Source organism: Chrysemys picta, chromosome 1, assembly GCF_011386835.1.
Source record: "Chrysemys picta bellii isolate R12L10 chromosome 1, ASM1138683v2, whole genome shotgun sequence".
NCBI classification, from domain to species: domain Eukaryota; kingdom Metazoa; phylum Chordata; order Testudines; family Emydidae; genus Chrysemys; species Chrysemys picta.
The window spans coordinates 238,309,766-238,324,164 of record NC_088791.1 but is presented as its reverse complement, the minus strand read 5'-3'; the positions used below and the strand labels follow the sequence as shown (position 1 = coordinate 238,324,164).

Sequence of the window (14,399 nt, the reverse complement as noted above, 5' to 3'; positions counted from 1 at the left end):
CCAAAACTTCATTTATACATACTAAAGGTTGCCCAGTGGTGCCTCATTTCAGTCCCTAAAGTGGAAAGTAGCTAAACTTCCAAAAATCTGGAAATCCAAAGTTAAGGTATCTTCCACCCCTGCAATGTAAATTTAACTCTGCCCCCTTCAAGTGCTGCTTCACATACTAGCAATCTACTCTCACAGTTGCTACAGAACACTTGTGGAACAGAGCACATGAGCACTGTAGGACAGCTTTTTAAGAGCCTGGTCTCTTCTTAAAAGTTAGAGTTGCATAACCCTGAGCTCCATAGTTAAACCAACCTAACCCCAGTGTAGATGCTGCTAGGTTGATGGAGGAATTCTTTTGTCGATCTAGCAACCACCACTCAGAAAGGTGGATTACCTAGAGCAACGAGAAAAACCTCTTACGTTGCTGTAGGAAGCGTCTACGCTACTCATAGGCACTGACTCCATGGGTGCTCCGGGGCTCCGCTCACCCCCTGACCCACCTCCTCCTCTGCCTCCTCCCCTGAGCATGCCGTGTCCCCGCTCCTCCACCTACCTCCCAGCGTTTCCCGCCTGGTCGGCGCCAAACAGCTATTTGGCTACTCTGGGAGGGCGGGGGAGGAACGGGAATGTGGCGCGCTCAGGGGAGGAGGTGGGGAAGAGGCGGGGCAGGGGCGGGGATTTGGGGAAGGAGTCAGAATACGGGCAGGGAGGGGGCGGAGTTGGGGCGGGGACTTTGTGGAAGGGGTTGGAATGGGGGCGGGGCAGGGGTGGGGTCGTGGTGGGGCCAGGGGCAGACGGGGGTCGAGCACCCACCGACGGGATCAGAAGTTGTCACCTGTGACGCTACCGCAGCCCAGCTGTAGTGCTGTAGCTGTGTCGCTGTAATGCCTGTAATGTAGCCATGGCTTAAAGCAAAACTTGGGTTTAGGTCAGGTGTCACAAACAGGAACTACCTACATCTGGGCTACACTTTTACACTGAGCCTACTCCACTCAAAACTCCACCAGAGAGGTCCTTTGGGGCCATCTGCCTGTCCCAAGTCAGGATAAAGGAGGAGAGGAGGGTTGGGCGTGGGGCTAGCAACTCCACCCCGTAAAAATCAACCTAGAGATAACTGAGACTTTTAGCCTGGAAAAAGAAGGGTCTTCAACTCGAAGACGCATGACGCTGGGTGGTGAAAGTCGTGAGGAAGCCACTAAGCCGATTACCCTTCTTGCAGCCAGGAGGATTACCATCGGTACATGGAACGTGAGGACCATGTACGAGTCAAGAAAGATGGTGCAGGTCGCAGCAGAGATGAGGAGCAACAACGTGACCCTACTAGGCATTAGTGAGACAAGATGGACGCAAGCTGGACAAAGACGACTGTTGACAGGAGAGCTGTTGCTGTATTCCGGATATGAAGAGAGCGACGCCTTAGAAGGATTCTCCAGATCCGCTGGCCAGACACCATCAGCAACATCTACCTCTTGGAGAGGACCTGTCAACTTCCAGCAGAGGAAGAAATCAGAAGGAGAAGGTGGGGTTGGATAGGACACACACTACTCAAGCAGCCAACCAACATTACTAGACAGGCATTGCGGTGGAACCCCAAGGCAAGCGGAAAAGAGGCCGTCCAAGAAACACCTGGCAACGTGACCTTCAGGCTGATAGCATAAAAATGGGTTATACCTGGAACCAGCTAGAGCAAATGGCCCAGAATAAAGGACTCTGGAGATCTGTGGTTGGCGGCCCATACCCCGACTGGGGTGACGGGCATGAGTGAGTGAGTGACTCCACTCAAACCATGCCAGACTTGCTACGTGTTACAACTTCTTCCCCCACTTGCCCTGAAGATTCCTTCTGAGACCTTACCTTCACTTACCTCTCTCTAAGCCCTAGAGACCACTGTTGTGTATGTCAGACTGCTAACAATCCCCATGGGAAAAAGTCACCCCTGTGCACCTCTGCTGACACAACCTACAGAATTAATCATTGACATAAAGCATAACTGATCTCTCTCTGCATACACGCGGCTCTGTTCATATCATAGTGACAACTCTTGCCAATCTGCTCCAACTAATCCTTCCACCATTCAGTACAGTTACACCTAGCTCAGGGAATGCAGCTGGAGTGCATGCAGATAAATGCTGGAACTCAAAGCTGTAGAACACAACACAAACAATGGAGTATTCTCTTTGTCCTTCCTCAGTCTACTTACTGTAGACTCCTAGATTTTTAAGGCGAGAAGAGACCATTTGATGGTCTAAGCTTGACCTCATGTATAACACAGGCCGGAGAATTCCAGTTACTCCTGTATTGAGCCTAATATATGTGATGGACTAAAGCACCCGGTCTTGATTTGAAGAGATGAAGAATCTACCACTTCTCTTGGTAGTTTAACCTTTGCACTCCCCTTTCAGTGGCTCCTGACAGCTCCAGGGGCTGGGAGTGGAGCAGCAGAGTTAAGATGGTGTTGCAGGGGTGGTCCGTATACTTAACTTAGTATTTCCTGGTTTCTAGAAGTTTAGCCACTCTCCACGCTGTGGAAGGGCACAAGACCCACCAGCGGACCTTAGCTAACCATTAATGAAGTTTTGGGGTATTTAATTTCCATAGTTTAAAACAAATAATTTTCAGCACCATCATGTACCAGAGCCCAGTTGCACCCCTTCAGTGCCTCTGGCTCCTTGGCAGGGTCGGCTCCAGGCACCAGCTTTTTTTTTTTTTTTTGGCTGCTTGGGGCGGCCAAAACCCTGGAGCCGGCCCTGCTCCTTGGGTACGATTATCCTGGCACAGAATGCACTGGCTCCATGGTAATCCCTTCACTGCCCCTGACTCATCTCTCTGCCTGTACAGCAGGGCTGGTTCTCCCTCCTTCGCACAGAGAAGAAGGTGTTGGCACAGGACCCACAAGTGGAGGAGCTGTCGAGAAATTACAGGGACTAGCATGGAGTCACTGGAGAGAGGGGGCAGTCATTGGGGATGCATGGATGTGGGTGATTTTGGGGGATAGATGAACCTCCCCAGCACACCGCAATACACAGCTCTGATCCCCTTATTTTCATTCCATTCTTCCCTCTGCTGCTCCAACATCCACCCACGTTCTCCTTCTCTGCTTTGACACCCCCTGTATTCCCTCCAACTGCTCAGACTCTCCCCCCCACTGCTCCAATATTCCTTCTATCATGCCAATGGCTCTGACCACCCCCACCCCCAACTGCTCCAAGCCCACCCCCCCACATACACTCTTACTGCATTGAGCACCTCCACACGCCAGCTGCACCCTCCCTGTTTCTGGTAAGCTTGGAGGGGCCGCGGGGAGGTAAAGAGGGTATGTACCAGCTGGAGGCAGGGAGATGCTGAGTCCCTCCCCCAAATCTGGGCCGAGTTTATGGGGAAGGGGCTGTATCCATCTGCCTGCATCAGGAGGCTCAGAGAGTCATGAAGCGGACCATTGATCTCAATATGATGAACACAGTTGAATGAGAACGCTCCATGGAGATTAACATGACCTGAAATAATAGCACTGAGGCATGTGAACTAGAGATAAGAGAATAAATGAGTTCTTTGGTTTTGGTGTTTGGTGGGCTCTTCCCTAAATATTGGTCTTTGGGGAAAACATCGCTGAATGCAGGTAGAGAGTAAGGAATGGGCAGAAGACATATTCTCTGAAAACTGCTAGGCAGTAGGGCTTGAACTCTCACCGCATAGGAGCGGCTCAGGTTCAGTGACCCCAAGCAGGTCACCCTGAGACACCCAGTTATTGTGAAAAGACTCCTTGCAAATCCTCTGGCTTCAACAGAGCTCTAATCTTGCTGCACATGCACATTTCACCTTTTTTGGCACATGCCAATCTGGATTTATAAACTGTACCCTTCAGTATAACTGCCAAAGAGGCAATAGATGCCAGGCGTTAGGTGGGATAAATCCTGGGTGGCTGAGATCAGTGTTAGGAGGATTAGAATAATAGTTTGAGCCCCCGGTATGCAGAAAATAAGTTAGAACCAGGTGATTTTATAAAATGATTTTTAGGGTTGCTGTAATCTCTGGGGCCCTTTGCTCAAATGACCCCAGGTTTGGACCACTAACCCTCTCTCACCTCCATGAGGCACAGCAAATATCAAGGGAGTCTGCATCATCATGTGGATTGTAGAGTACAGTGCTTACAATGGTCGTCTTTTAAACAGTAAGCAGCTCTCAGCTGTAAGCACAGCAGAGCTGTCGCTTTACTAGAATTAACTTTAATACAATTCGCAAAGCATGAGAAGTGATAGCAGCAGGAGGGAACTTACCTTCTCAGCACAATAACTGGAGAAAACAACCTTATATAGAACGATAGTGGATGTTATCATTAACACTCATCTGTGTTGTGCAGAAGTGGAAAATACTTTTGTGCTGAGCTAACAGAGAGGCAAATCTTGACCCAGCTTAGTCAAAATAGCAGATTGTTGCATGCGCTTGTCCGAGTTTCTTTTTCTTTTGCTATGGAAATTTAAGTCTCAAGAAAGCTTTTGTCTTGCTTTGTAAAGAATACTTCTCTGCATTATTTTTAACAGAATAGAGCCTTTTTGTCTGTTTTCCTGGGATAAAATTATTACTGAAGATTGTGGGTCAGAAACACTGCTCAAGTCCATTCTGTTGTTTCTATTGTTTATTAGCTTTATAGTTTCCTTTCCCCTTTTCCAATTTGCTCTCAGCTCTGCCGCCTCACTTCACCGGGCTTCATTTTTTCTACAGTTAAACATTCAATAAAAAGGGAAATTAAGTTATTTATTAAAAGAGACTTTAGCCTTTATTCCTAAGTAATGCGGAGCGAGGGTTTTTTTGCTTTCTCTTCCTTGGCTTGCCATAGTATGGGAGTGGGGAGCTCCACACTCCATAGGTCAGCTCATGCTTCGCATTCTTTCAGTGGAACAAAGACAAGCCTTGTTTCCCCCTAGGTGAGTTTTGTTGGAGAAACTCATTCACAGCAAAGAGAATAATAGGACTGACTTGTCAAAAATTTAATGCCACAAATAAGTATGGATTATGACTGTTTCCTTGGAAATCCTCAGAATATCAGGGCTGTGGTTCACTGATACTACCACAACATGGTGTAATGAGCAGGGCCTTGTTTATAATGTAATTTATAAAGTATAAATGGCTATGTAAATCCTCATTTAAAATTTTTGCATCACCAGGCAAAAGCTAAATGTTTATTTACATAGATTCTTTCTCGCCTTCATGGTTTGGGGGTAGGGGAGAAAGGAAATCTTCTAAATTCAGTCTGAATGTATCTGATGCCATTATGCCTGTCTGAGTTTGCAAAATGGCCCCCAAAAAATTGCTCTGAATTTTGAACTGTTCTAATTCATCTCAGTGGCTGTCAGCTCTGAAGTTTAATGATGACAATTTAAATGTCAGCATAGTTAACAATTTCACTGCTGAATGTTTTAGCAGGAGTATCAAGTCAATGTGCTTTTCTATCACTTTGGGGTGTGTGGAGGCAAGAATCGGGAATGGTGGCAGTGGAGCAGATAATGCTGATAAATATTGAATGAGGAATTAAAGACCTCCACCCACTCAGTAATAATAATCATAATCATGATAAATTAATCCTCTTTGTCCTTGACTAAAAAGGGAGTGAAGGGGGAGAATGTACTGATAGCCCTTGGTTGCCTCCTGGGTGCCCAAAATCAAAACTGCTTCCCTGAATGGCAAGTTCCAGCTGCCATATCCTTTACCCCTTGTCCCCTGCCCTGCACCCCCAGTGCACATTTCCCGTACAAAAGCCTATGGCACACTGAAAACTAAGGGACAGCTTACATTAATTTGTGTGTGTTCCTTTCTTAACAGGTAGTAATATTGTTTTTAGGTTACTTGTCAAAAACGAGCAATTGCTAAGTTCTTTGTACTTAGAAGTTGCCACCTTTACAGCCTTCCACAGTCACACAAAGACCTGGTTGGCAAGATTGCTATGTGTAGCAGTTTTACTCTACATTACTTATTCTTAATGATTGTTATTTCTTTTTTAATGTTACTTTTGGAAAGGAAGCTCAGATATTAGGTTTCAAGATTTTTTATTTCTCTCTCTGTCCCCCTCTTTCTTTTTTTTTTTTTTACAAGGGATCTCGAAGCTAGAGCACAGAGTGAGTTCTTTCGGGCCTTTTTCAGACTGCCGGGGAAGGAGAAGCTACATGAAGTTGCAGACTGTTCTCTGTGGACTCCATTTAGTCGCTGTCACACAGCAGGAAGGATGTATACTTCAGACAGCTATATCTGTTTTGCCAGCAAAGAAAGTGGGTGTTGCAATGTTCTCATCCCCCTTAGAGAGGTAGGGTCTGCTGTTTGATTTTAATTTTACACTGTGCCTGTTTTTTGCTGATCCAAACTGCTGCTGTCCATTTACTTAGCTGAAAAACAGTTGTTTTCAATCAGGAGGAGATGTGCATGTGTGGAAGAGAGTTGCACTACGTTTTATTCTTATCTTCATTAGCAGATTAATTCCTATACAGCAGTTGGGTGAGGCAACGCATTTCTCAAAGTAGTATTGCCGATTAATACAATGTATTGATATTGATCTATCCAAGGAATAATTGCTATTGACAGTAACTGTGGCCCAAATTCTCCCAATTCCCCCCCTAGTAGACATGGGGGATGAGAACTGGGAAAGTCCCAAGGTAGAGGTATGGAAAGAGGGAGTGCCAGTTTTATTTATTTTATTAACTGTGGTAGTACCCAAAGGTTTCAAGGATTGGGGCCCCATTGGGTGCTGAAAACACATGCAGATAAGATACAATGGCATCTTTCCCTCCATTTCATGCACAGTCTTCCCCCACCAAGCCTGTGGGGATTCCACACACAAGGGACTACTGATTGGCAGTGGATTGTCCTGTGGAGCTAAGGGAAGCAGGGGGCTCTGGAGGCAGTGCTGACACACAGGTCTCCAACACAGACATGATAGTCCGGTCTTTTAAAAAAGACTTGTACGTTTTTATCTAATGGAGATTTTTTTAGACAAAATTAACTTCTTGGGACTCTGATGTAGAATCAATAGAATTTGGTTTCTGCTTTCAGCAGAATTAAGTGGCATTTTCCCCTCACTGCAAAAAGTCTGGCCTTCAAGTATTATGAGCATTTCAATATATTTCATTTAGCCGTTGTCTGGCTCATAGATGGCAAGTAATAACTGCCAGGCACCTATTTTAAATGCACTGGAGTGGGATGCTGTTTGGTTTTTAAAGATTTTTTTTTTTCAATCCCTGTGCCTGCAGTTGTGATCTCTTAATGATGAAGCTCTACTTTCATCCTGAACCAATAACAGCAACTCCTGAATGATATCCTGACCCTAGCAATGACTTGTAATGACACAGCATCTGAAAACAAGTGGTGTAATGTACATAATTGGAGACAACGGCTTTTTAATTTCATATCTATCAAAAATTGTTCTACTCACAGGGTTAAAAACTTAATTCAATGCTATTGGGAAGAAACGCCATTTTTCCTCAAGAATTTGGTTATGTTGATCCCAATTGTTGTTTTGAATGTCAGCAAAACCATAGCTGATTTTAAAAAGTTGCATAATGATTTTGAGTGCCCAGTTTGAGACACCTTAATCTGGCCTGAACTTCAGAAGGCAGGTGCTCAGATTTTTCTTTAAGGTATCTGAACTTGAGCATTCAAAATCACAAGTTACTCTTGAAAATCTTTGGACTGAGGGAGGTAAGGTCATCTGTCTAAAGTAAAGAAAATTTAATCAATCTTGATCTTTAGCGTGTATCTGACCATTAGACAATCTGAATAGTCATAATTAATATGGGTGTGCAAAGAAATATATCCCTTTATGTACATTTCAGTGCATGTACAGTATATCAGGGAGTGTATTTGAATGGTGACTAATACATTTTCTGTCATGTTTTTGGAATAGGTGGTTAGTATAGAGAAGATGGAGGACACAAGTCTTCTTCCCAATCCCATCATTATTAGTATAAGGAGCAAGATGGCCTTTCAGTTCATTGAGCTGAAGGACAGAGAGAGCTTGGTGGAGAACCTACTTCTGAGACTAAAACAAGTCAACACCAGTAACCCAGTGCACTATAACTGCTTGGAAAAAAAAGAAACGGTACTAAACTTTTGATCTGTTTCGAATTGCATAATGATGATGATACTTAGCCTTTTGGCCTGCATCTCCTAAAATCATAACTGGAGCAGAAAATTGGTCAGAAGCCTGTGATTAAGGACAGGATTAGAATTCAAAATGACGGTGACAAACTGTAGAAATGGTCTGAAATAAATAGGATAAAATTCAATAAGGACAAATGCAAAGTACTGCACTTAGGAAGGAATAATCAATTGCACAAATACAAAATGTAAAATGACTGCTTAGGAAGGAGAACTGCAGAAAAGGATCTGGGGGTTATAGTGGATCACCAATTAAATATGAGTCAACAATGTAATACTGTTGCAAAAAAAGCTAACATCATTCTGGGATGTGTTAACAGGAGTGTTGAAAGCAAGACACAAGAAGAAATTCTTCCACTCTACTCAGTGTTAAGGCCTCAACTGGACTATTATGTCCAGTTCTGGGCACCACACTTTGGGCAAGGTGTGGACAAATTGGAAAAAGTCCAGAGGAGAGCAACAAAAATTATTAAAAGTCTAGAAAACATGACCTACGAGAAAAGATTGAAAAAACTGGGTTTGTTTAAGAGAATGGGGGGGATATGATAATAGTCTCCTACTACGTGAAAGATTGTTAAGAAAAGGAGGGTAATAAATTGTTTTCCTTAGCCACTGAAGACAGGACAGAAGTAATAGGCTTAAAATGCAGCAACGGAGATTTAGGTTAGATGTTTGGAAAAACTTTCTAACTATCAGGGTAGTTAAGCACTTGAACAAATTGCCAAGGGAGGTTGTGGAATCTCTGTCATTGGAGGCTTTTAAGAACAGGTTAGACAAACACCTCTTTGGGATGGTCTAGAAATTTAGTTCTGCCTCGATGCAGGGGACTGGACTAGATGATCTGACGAGATCCCTGGCAATCCTATGTTTCTATGATTCTGTGATTTACAATTTACTAGTAATTTCTTATGGATTAATGTAACGATTTTTTCCTATGGTGTTTATAAACTGTAGGCTAATTAACTGTGTGTTTGGTACAGTATCTTTTGAATTAACCTATAGTAAATTCTTTTCTACTGTATTGTATAAACCATCAGGGCATTTTATTCTTTGTGCAGAACTAAAAGTGCTCAATCTTTAACCAGGAAGCTAAGAAACACTGGCTGACAGATAACTAGTACTTGCTGAAGTGAAGAATTATGTTCTTCTACAAAATTGTCAGACACATAGAAGAACATAAATTGTTGGGCAAAAGTCAACATGGTTTCTGTAAAGGGAAATCGTGTCTTACTAATCTATTAGAGTTCTTTGAAGGGATCAACAAACATGTGGACAAGGGGGATCCAGTGGACATAGTGTACTTAGATTCCAGAAAGCCTTTGAGAAGGTCCCTCACCAAAGGCTCTTACGTAAATTAAGTTGTCATGGGATAAGAGGGAAGATCATTTCATGGATTGAGAACTGGTTAAAAGACAGGGAACAAAGGGTAGGAATAAATGATAAATTTTCAGAATGGAGAGGGGTAACTAGTAGTGTTCCCCAAAGGTCAGTCCTAGGAACAATCCTATTCAACTTCTTCATAAATGATCTGGAGAAAGAGGTAAAAAGTGAGGTGGCAAAGTTTGCAGACGATATTAAACGGCTCAAGATAGTTAAGACCAAAGCAGAATGTGAAAAACTTCAAAAAGATCTCACAAAACTAAGTGATTGGGCAACAAAATGGCAAATAAAATTTAATGTGGATAAATGTAAACTAATGCACATTGGGAAAAATAACCCCAACTATACATACAATATAATGGGGGCTAATTTAGCTAAACTAATCAGGAAAAAGCTCTTGGAGTCATCATGGATAGTTCTCTGAAGACGTCCACGCAGTGTGCAGCAGCAATCAAAAAAGCAAACAGGATGTTAGGAATCATTAAAAAGGGGATAGAGAATAAGACGGAGACCATCTTATATAAATCCATGATACGCCCACGTCTTGAATACTGTGTACAGATGTGGTCTTCTCATCTCAAAAAAGATATACTGGCATTAGAAAAGGTTCAGAGAAGGGCAACTAAAATGATTAGGGGTTTGGAACGGGTCCCATATGAGGAGAGATTAAAGAGACTAGGACTTTTCAGCTTGGAAAAGAAGAGACTAAGGGGGGATATGATAGAGATATATAAAATCATGAGTGATGTGGAAAAAGTGAAAAGGAAAAGTTATGTACTTGTTCCCATAATATAAGAACTAGGGGCCACCAAATGAAATTAATGAGCAGCAGATTTAAAACAAATAAAAGGAAGTTCTTCACACAGCGCACAGTCAACTTGTGGAACTCCTTGCCTGAGGAGGTTGTGAAGGCTAGGACTATAACAGCGTTTAAAAGAGAACTGGATAAATTAATGGAGGTTAAGTCCATTAATGGCTATTAGCCAGGGTGGGTAAGGAATGGTGTTTCTAGCCTCTGTCAGAGGGTGGTGATGGATGGCAGAAGAGAGATCACTTGATCATTACCTGTTAGGTTCACTCCCTCTGGGGCACCTGGCATTGGCCAGTCGGTAGATGGGATATAGGGCTGGATGGACCTTTGGTTTGACCCAGTATGACCGTTCTTATGAGAGCATAGCTGCTTATATTTCAAAAGCAACAGAGGGTCCTGTGGCACCTTTAAGACTAACAGAAGTATTGGGAGCATAAGCTTTCGTGGGTAAGAACCTCACTTTACCCACGAAAGCTTATGCTCCCAATACTTCTGTTAGTCTTAAAGGTGCCACAGGACCGTCTGTTGCTTTTTACAGATTCAGACTAACACGGCTACCCCTCTGATACTATATTTCAAAAGGTTTTCCTGGGACACTCTTGGGGAAAAAAGTTGGGACTCTAGGAATCTCAAGGGGAAGTGCAGGGCAGAGCATGGCACTTTGATATCCTTGAGAATTACAGGCAGTTTCAGTCTGAGTGTCAGTTCTCATGGCCTTAAAGACTTGGGATTCAGCTAAGCTGCCAGGAACCCAGCATTTTTCAGGAAGAGGCATTTTCACACCTCCCTTCATGTCTTTAGGAGGCATCTCCCACACTCTGTCTCCCCACTGAGGAATAAGGTTGTGGAGAACTTCCCTCACGTCAGGGGGCTTTCAGGCTTCTCCTGGGTCATTTTCCTGTGTTATTCCTCCCCATCCCAATCTCCTGGGTGGCCCCTTTTGTGCTCCTTGCTCATTTTCTATTTTATACATGAAAAATCAATCTTTTCCTTAAACGAATGCTCACTCTGTTCAAAAATCAGCCGTCCTGCCCCACTCCCCTCAATCAATTAAGAAACTGTTTATGTTACTCCAAAAATTCACTAATTATTTGATGTGAAAACTGACCTGCCACAGGCTGAATCCTGGACTGCTGCCTGGTTACCTCCTAAGGCCTCACCAAAGCTAACTATCCTCTATCTGCATGATAATCCCACTTGGTACTCAGCCCCGGGAAACGCGGGATGATCTGTATGTCTCTGTCCTGGTGCTCTGGCTCCCAAGCTAGGGTGTTGGGGTAGCTTATCAAAACCTGGGAGTGTCCCCGCTAAATCCAGATGATGGAGTAGCACAGTTGTAAAGGCTAGTAGCTAACTTAGCTATAAAACAGAATTGAAAACCACTTCCTGTTCCCTCCTAAAAAATATGAGGGAAGGTAGCAATGGAATCCTGATCTAGAGGTGCTGAGCACCTACTGCTCCCATTGACTTTATGTGGTGACTGCAAGTGCTCAGCAAAATGACTAATTAGGCCATTATTAATTAGGTGCCTAACTGTGGATTTTGGTACTTAATTTTAGGTCAAAATTTTCAAATTTGGGGAAAAGTTAAGACTATAACAAAGTTACCTGCTTCACTAGTTTGTGTTGGCTCTTGTTGTCTCAAACATTATGCCTACAGTACAGTTTTTTTAAACTCTTTCCAAAAATTCTTTTTCTTTAATTCTATGTTGCAAGAACTCTCTCGTGTTTCATTCAACATGTGTGTTCAGTGACTGTGAGTCCCGGGATTTGGGAATGGTGGCTTCCCAAAGCGAAGACAAGAGTGAAGGTGAAAAGGAGAGCAGTCACTTGTTAAATGTAGAGGCACTACGATCAGTCTTTCACCAGTCCGGAGCTGAAGGGAGTGACTTCAGGATGGTAAGTACAGCTAGGGTGCAATTGTAGAGTAACTTTTTAAAATAAGTCTTAAAAATAACTATGGTAACTCATTTGGCCAAACCCTTTCTTTTAATAAAGTGAACTATATATTGGCAGGAAAGTGTAAGTGTGGTTGTGTGTGTTTTGAGTTTAAACTGTAGTAAGCTTCTTTGTTCATTTGTACTCCTTTGCCTGCCTGGCTCTTTTCTCATTCCACCCCCAAAATATTTATTTACCATCCCTCCCACAATAAGTAAAACCTGGTGTCTCTTTACAGTACTCCTTTTCACATGATGTCACAACCACAAATGTGTGAATTTTTAAAAATGGTATTTTGATAGAGAGGTGGTGTTGGATCCTGTCTGCATAGTTGCAACACCTTATACTTTATCAGGCTTTCTTATTACTACTGCCTCTCAACAGTGCTGTCTTACAAGAGTTGTAATGAACTAGTGGATCGAGCAAAGAGCTCATAGTATTCATGGTAGCAGTGTAGCTTTCCCTTTAAAAAGCAAAACAAAACTAGCTTTATGGGCCTGTGGAGCCCATGGTTGTCTCTCCTGCCTCAGACTCCCAATTGATTTGGGAAGCCTGGTATTGTCAGTGCTACTATCATTTAAAATAAGTTGTTTGCCCTTTTACTTGTGATCTTTAGGATAATCACGGTTATTTACAGTCACAAGAACTAATCTCTCGGGTCTGTGAGAACCATGGCTGGAGATTTCTTGAAGGCTTTTTGGGAAGTCTTCTGTCCACTTCATGAGTGTGGGAAAGGGGCCCTGCTGCCCAGGCTCCCCCGATGAATGTCGAGCTGCTGTAAGCTCCTTTTGAGAAGTAATTGTGACCTCTGGCAGCTTAGTAGTGAGAGAAAGCATGAAGTAGTGGCCAAAGCACAACACTAGCACCTCCTCTCCCCAACTGCAGAGTGGAGCTGCTTCATCCTAAAGGCTGTGAGAGGGGAAAAAAGGACCAGGGCATCCCCTGGTGCACTAGCTCGCAGGCAGTCCCTATGGAGCTGGGCTCTGTCACACAGTGGGGCTCTCATTGTCTTGCCTAGTGTTGCTCTTCCCTGGTGCAGTGGGACTGCATAGGTTCCTCCCCAAGGGCAGAATGGGGCAGGATTTGCCCCTTAAAGTAGATCTCCCGTGTCTATTACCACATTTTCTGGTCCAAAATAAATCCTTATGAAAGAGGAAAATCGAGGGTATTTAATATTTTTTTGTATATTAGACCTTAAAAGCATACTGCTTGTTTTAAAACTTATCCTCTGGTTTCCAGTCCAGGGAACAAATAAAAGAAAGACTGTGGAATGACCATTTTGCAGAATATGGCAGAACTGTGTGCATGTTTCGCACAGAGAAGATTAGAAAACTTGTTGCAATGGGAATCCCAGAATCTTTACGAGGCAAACTCTGGCTCCTCTTTTCAGGTGAGAACTCTATAATACATCTTGGATATAGCCCAGATCCCGGGCTGAAAACAGCTACAGATGCAGTTAGGCAAGAAAGCGCCAAAAGATTGTTCTTCAGCAAAGGAAAACTGTGTCCAAGCTAGATATTTTGGCATGTAATCCCATCACATTCTCTAGTGGGAAGGAAGGAAGGAAGGAAGGAGAGGTGCTCAGATACTGTGTGGATAGTATCCGTATAAATACCTAGGTAGAACAATAAGAGATTTTTATTTTGTGTCTCATAATTGGTTAGTGGTGCGCAGATATAATAGCAATTTTGTCAATGTAATTAGCATAAAAATGCCATCACGTGTTTATGAAATAATGTTCTTCTTGAGGCAACAATTAGACTGTAATATAAGTATTGATTTAATCTTAGCTAAACCTAACTATTTTGAAGTTATGGCATCTTTAGGTCTGCAGTGCTGCTGCTTCCCTTAAAAAATTGGCAGGAATCTATAGCTGGAAAAGACTTACCAAGTAATTTCATTCATTGCCCTGTCTGAGCAGGATTGTTCCCTACAATGTGATCTCCAATTTATTGGGTCCAGTTCCAGACACATTTGCAAGGCTTAAATCCTTTTCTTTTTGGACATTACATTCAGTACTGAATAAATGTATCCCAGCAATGCTTTTAAGCAGGGGATGTTTCACAGTACAAAGTCAGTACCAAGCTGGCTTTTCTTCTACTGTGTGATTTAGGCTTTAACAATAGCTTTTTCATTTT

General features: G+C 43.1%; 1 protein-coding gene across 11 annotated transcripts in view; it reads left to right on the top strand.

Moving 5' to 3' along the window:
• TBC1D8 (TBC1 domain family member 8) overlaps positions 1-14,399 on the top strand; it is an 81,331-nt gene that overhangs the window by 53,342 nt on the left and 13,590 nt on the right. For all 11 annotated transcript variants that reach the window (XM_005283254.4, XM_065580893.1, XM_042840783.2 and 8 more), the window contains 4 exons: positions 6,079-6,286; positions 7,880-8,074; positions 12,040-12,222; positions 13,501-13,651. In XM_005283254.4, the coding sequence (XP_005283311.2) occupies positions 6,079-6,286; positions 7,880-8,074; positions 12,040-12,222; positions 13,501-13,651 (737 nt within the window). The remainder of the gene's footprint in view (positions 1-6,078; positions 6,287-7,879; positions 8,075-12,039; positions 12,223-13,500; positions 13,652-14,399) is intronic.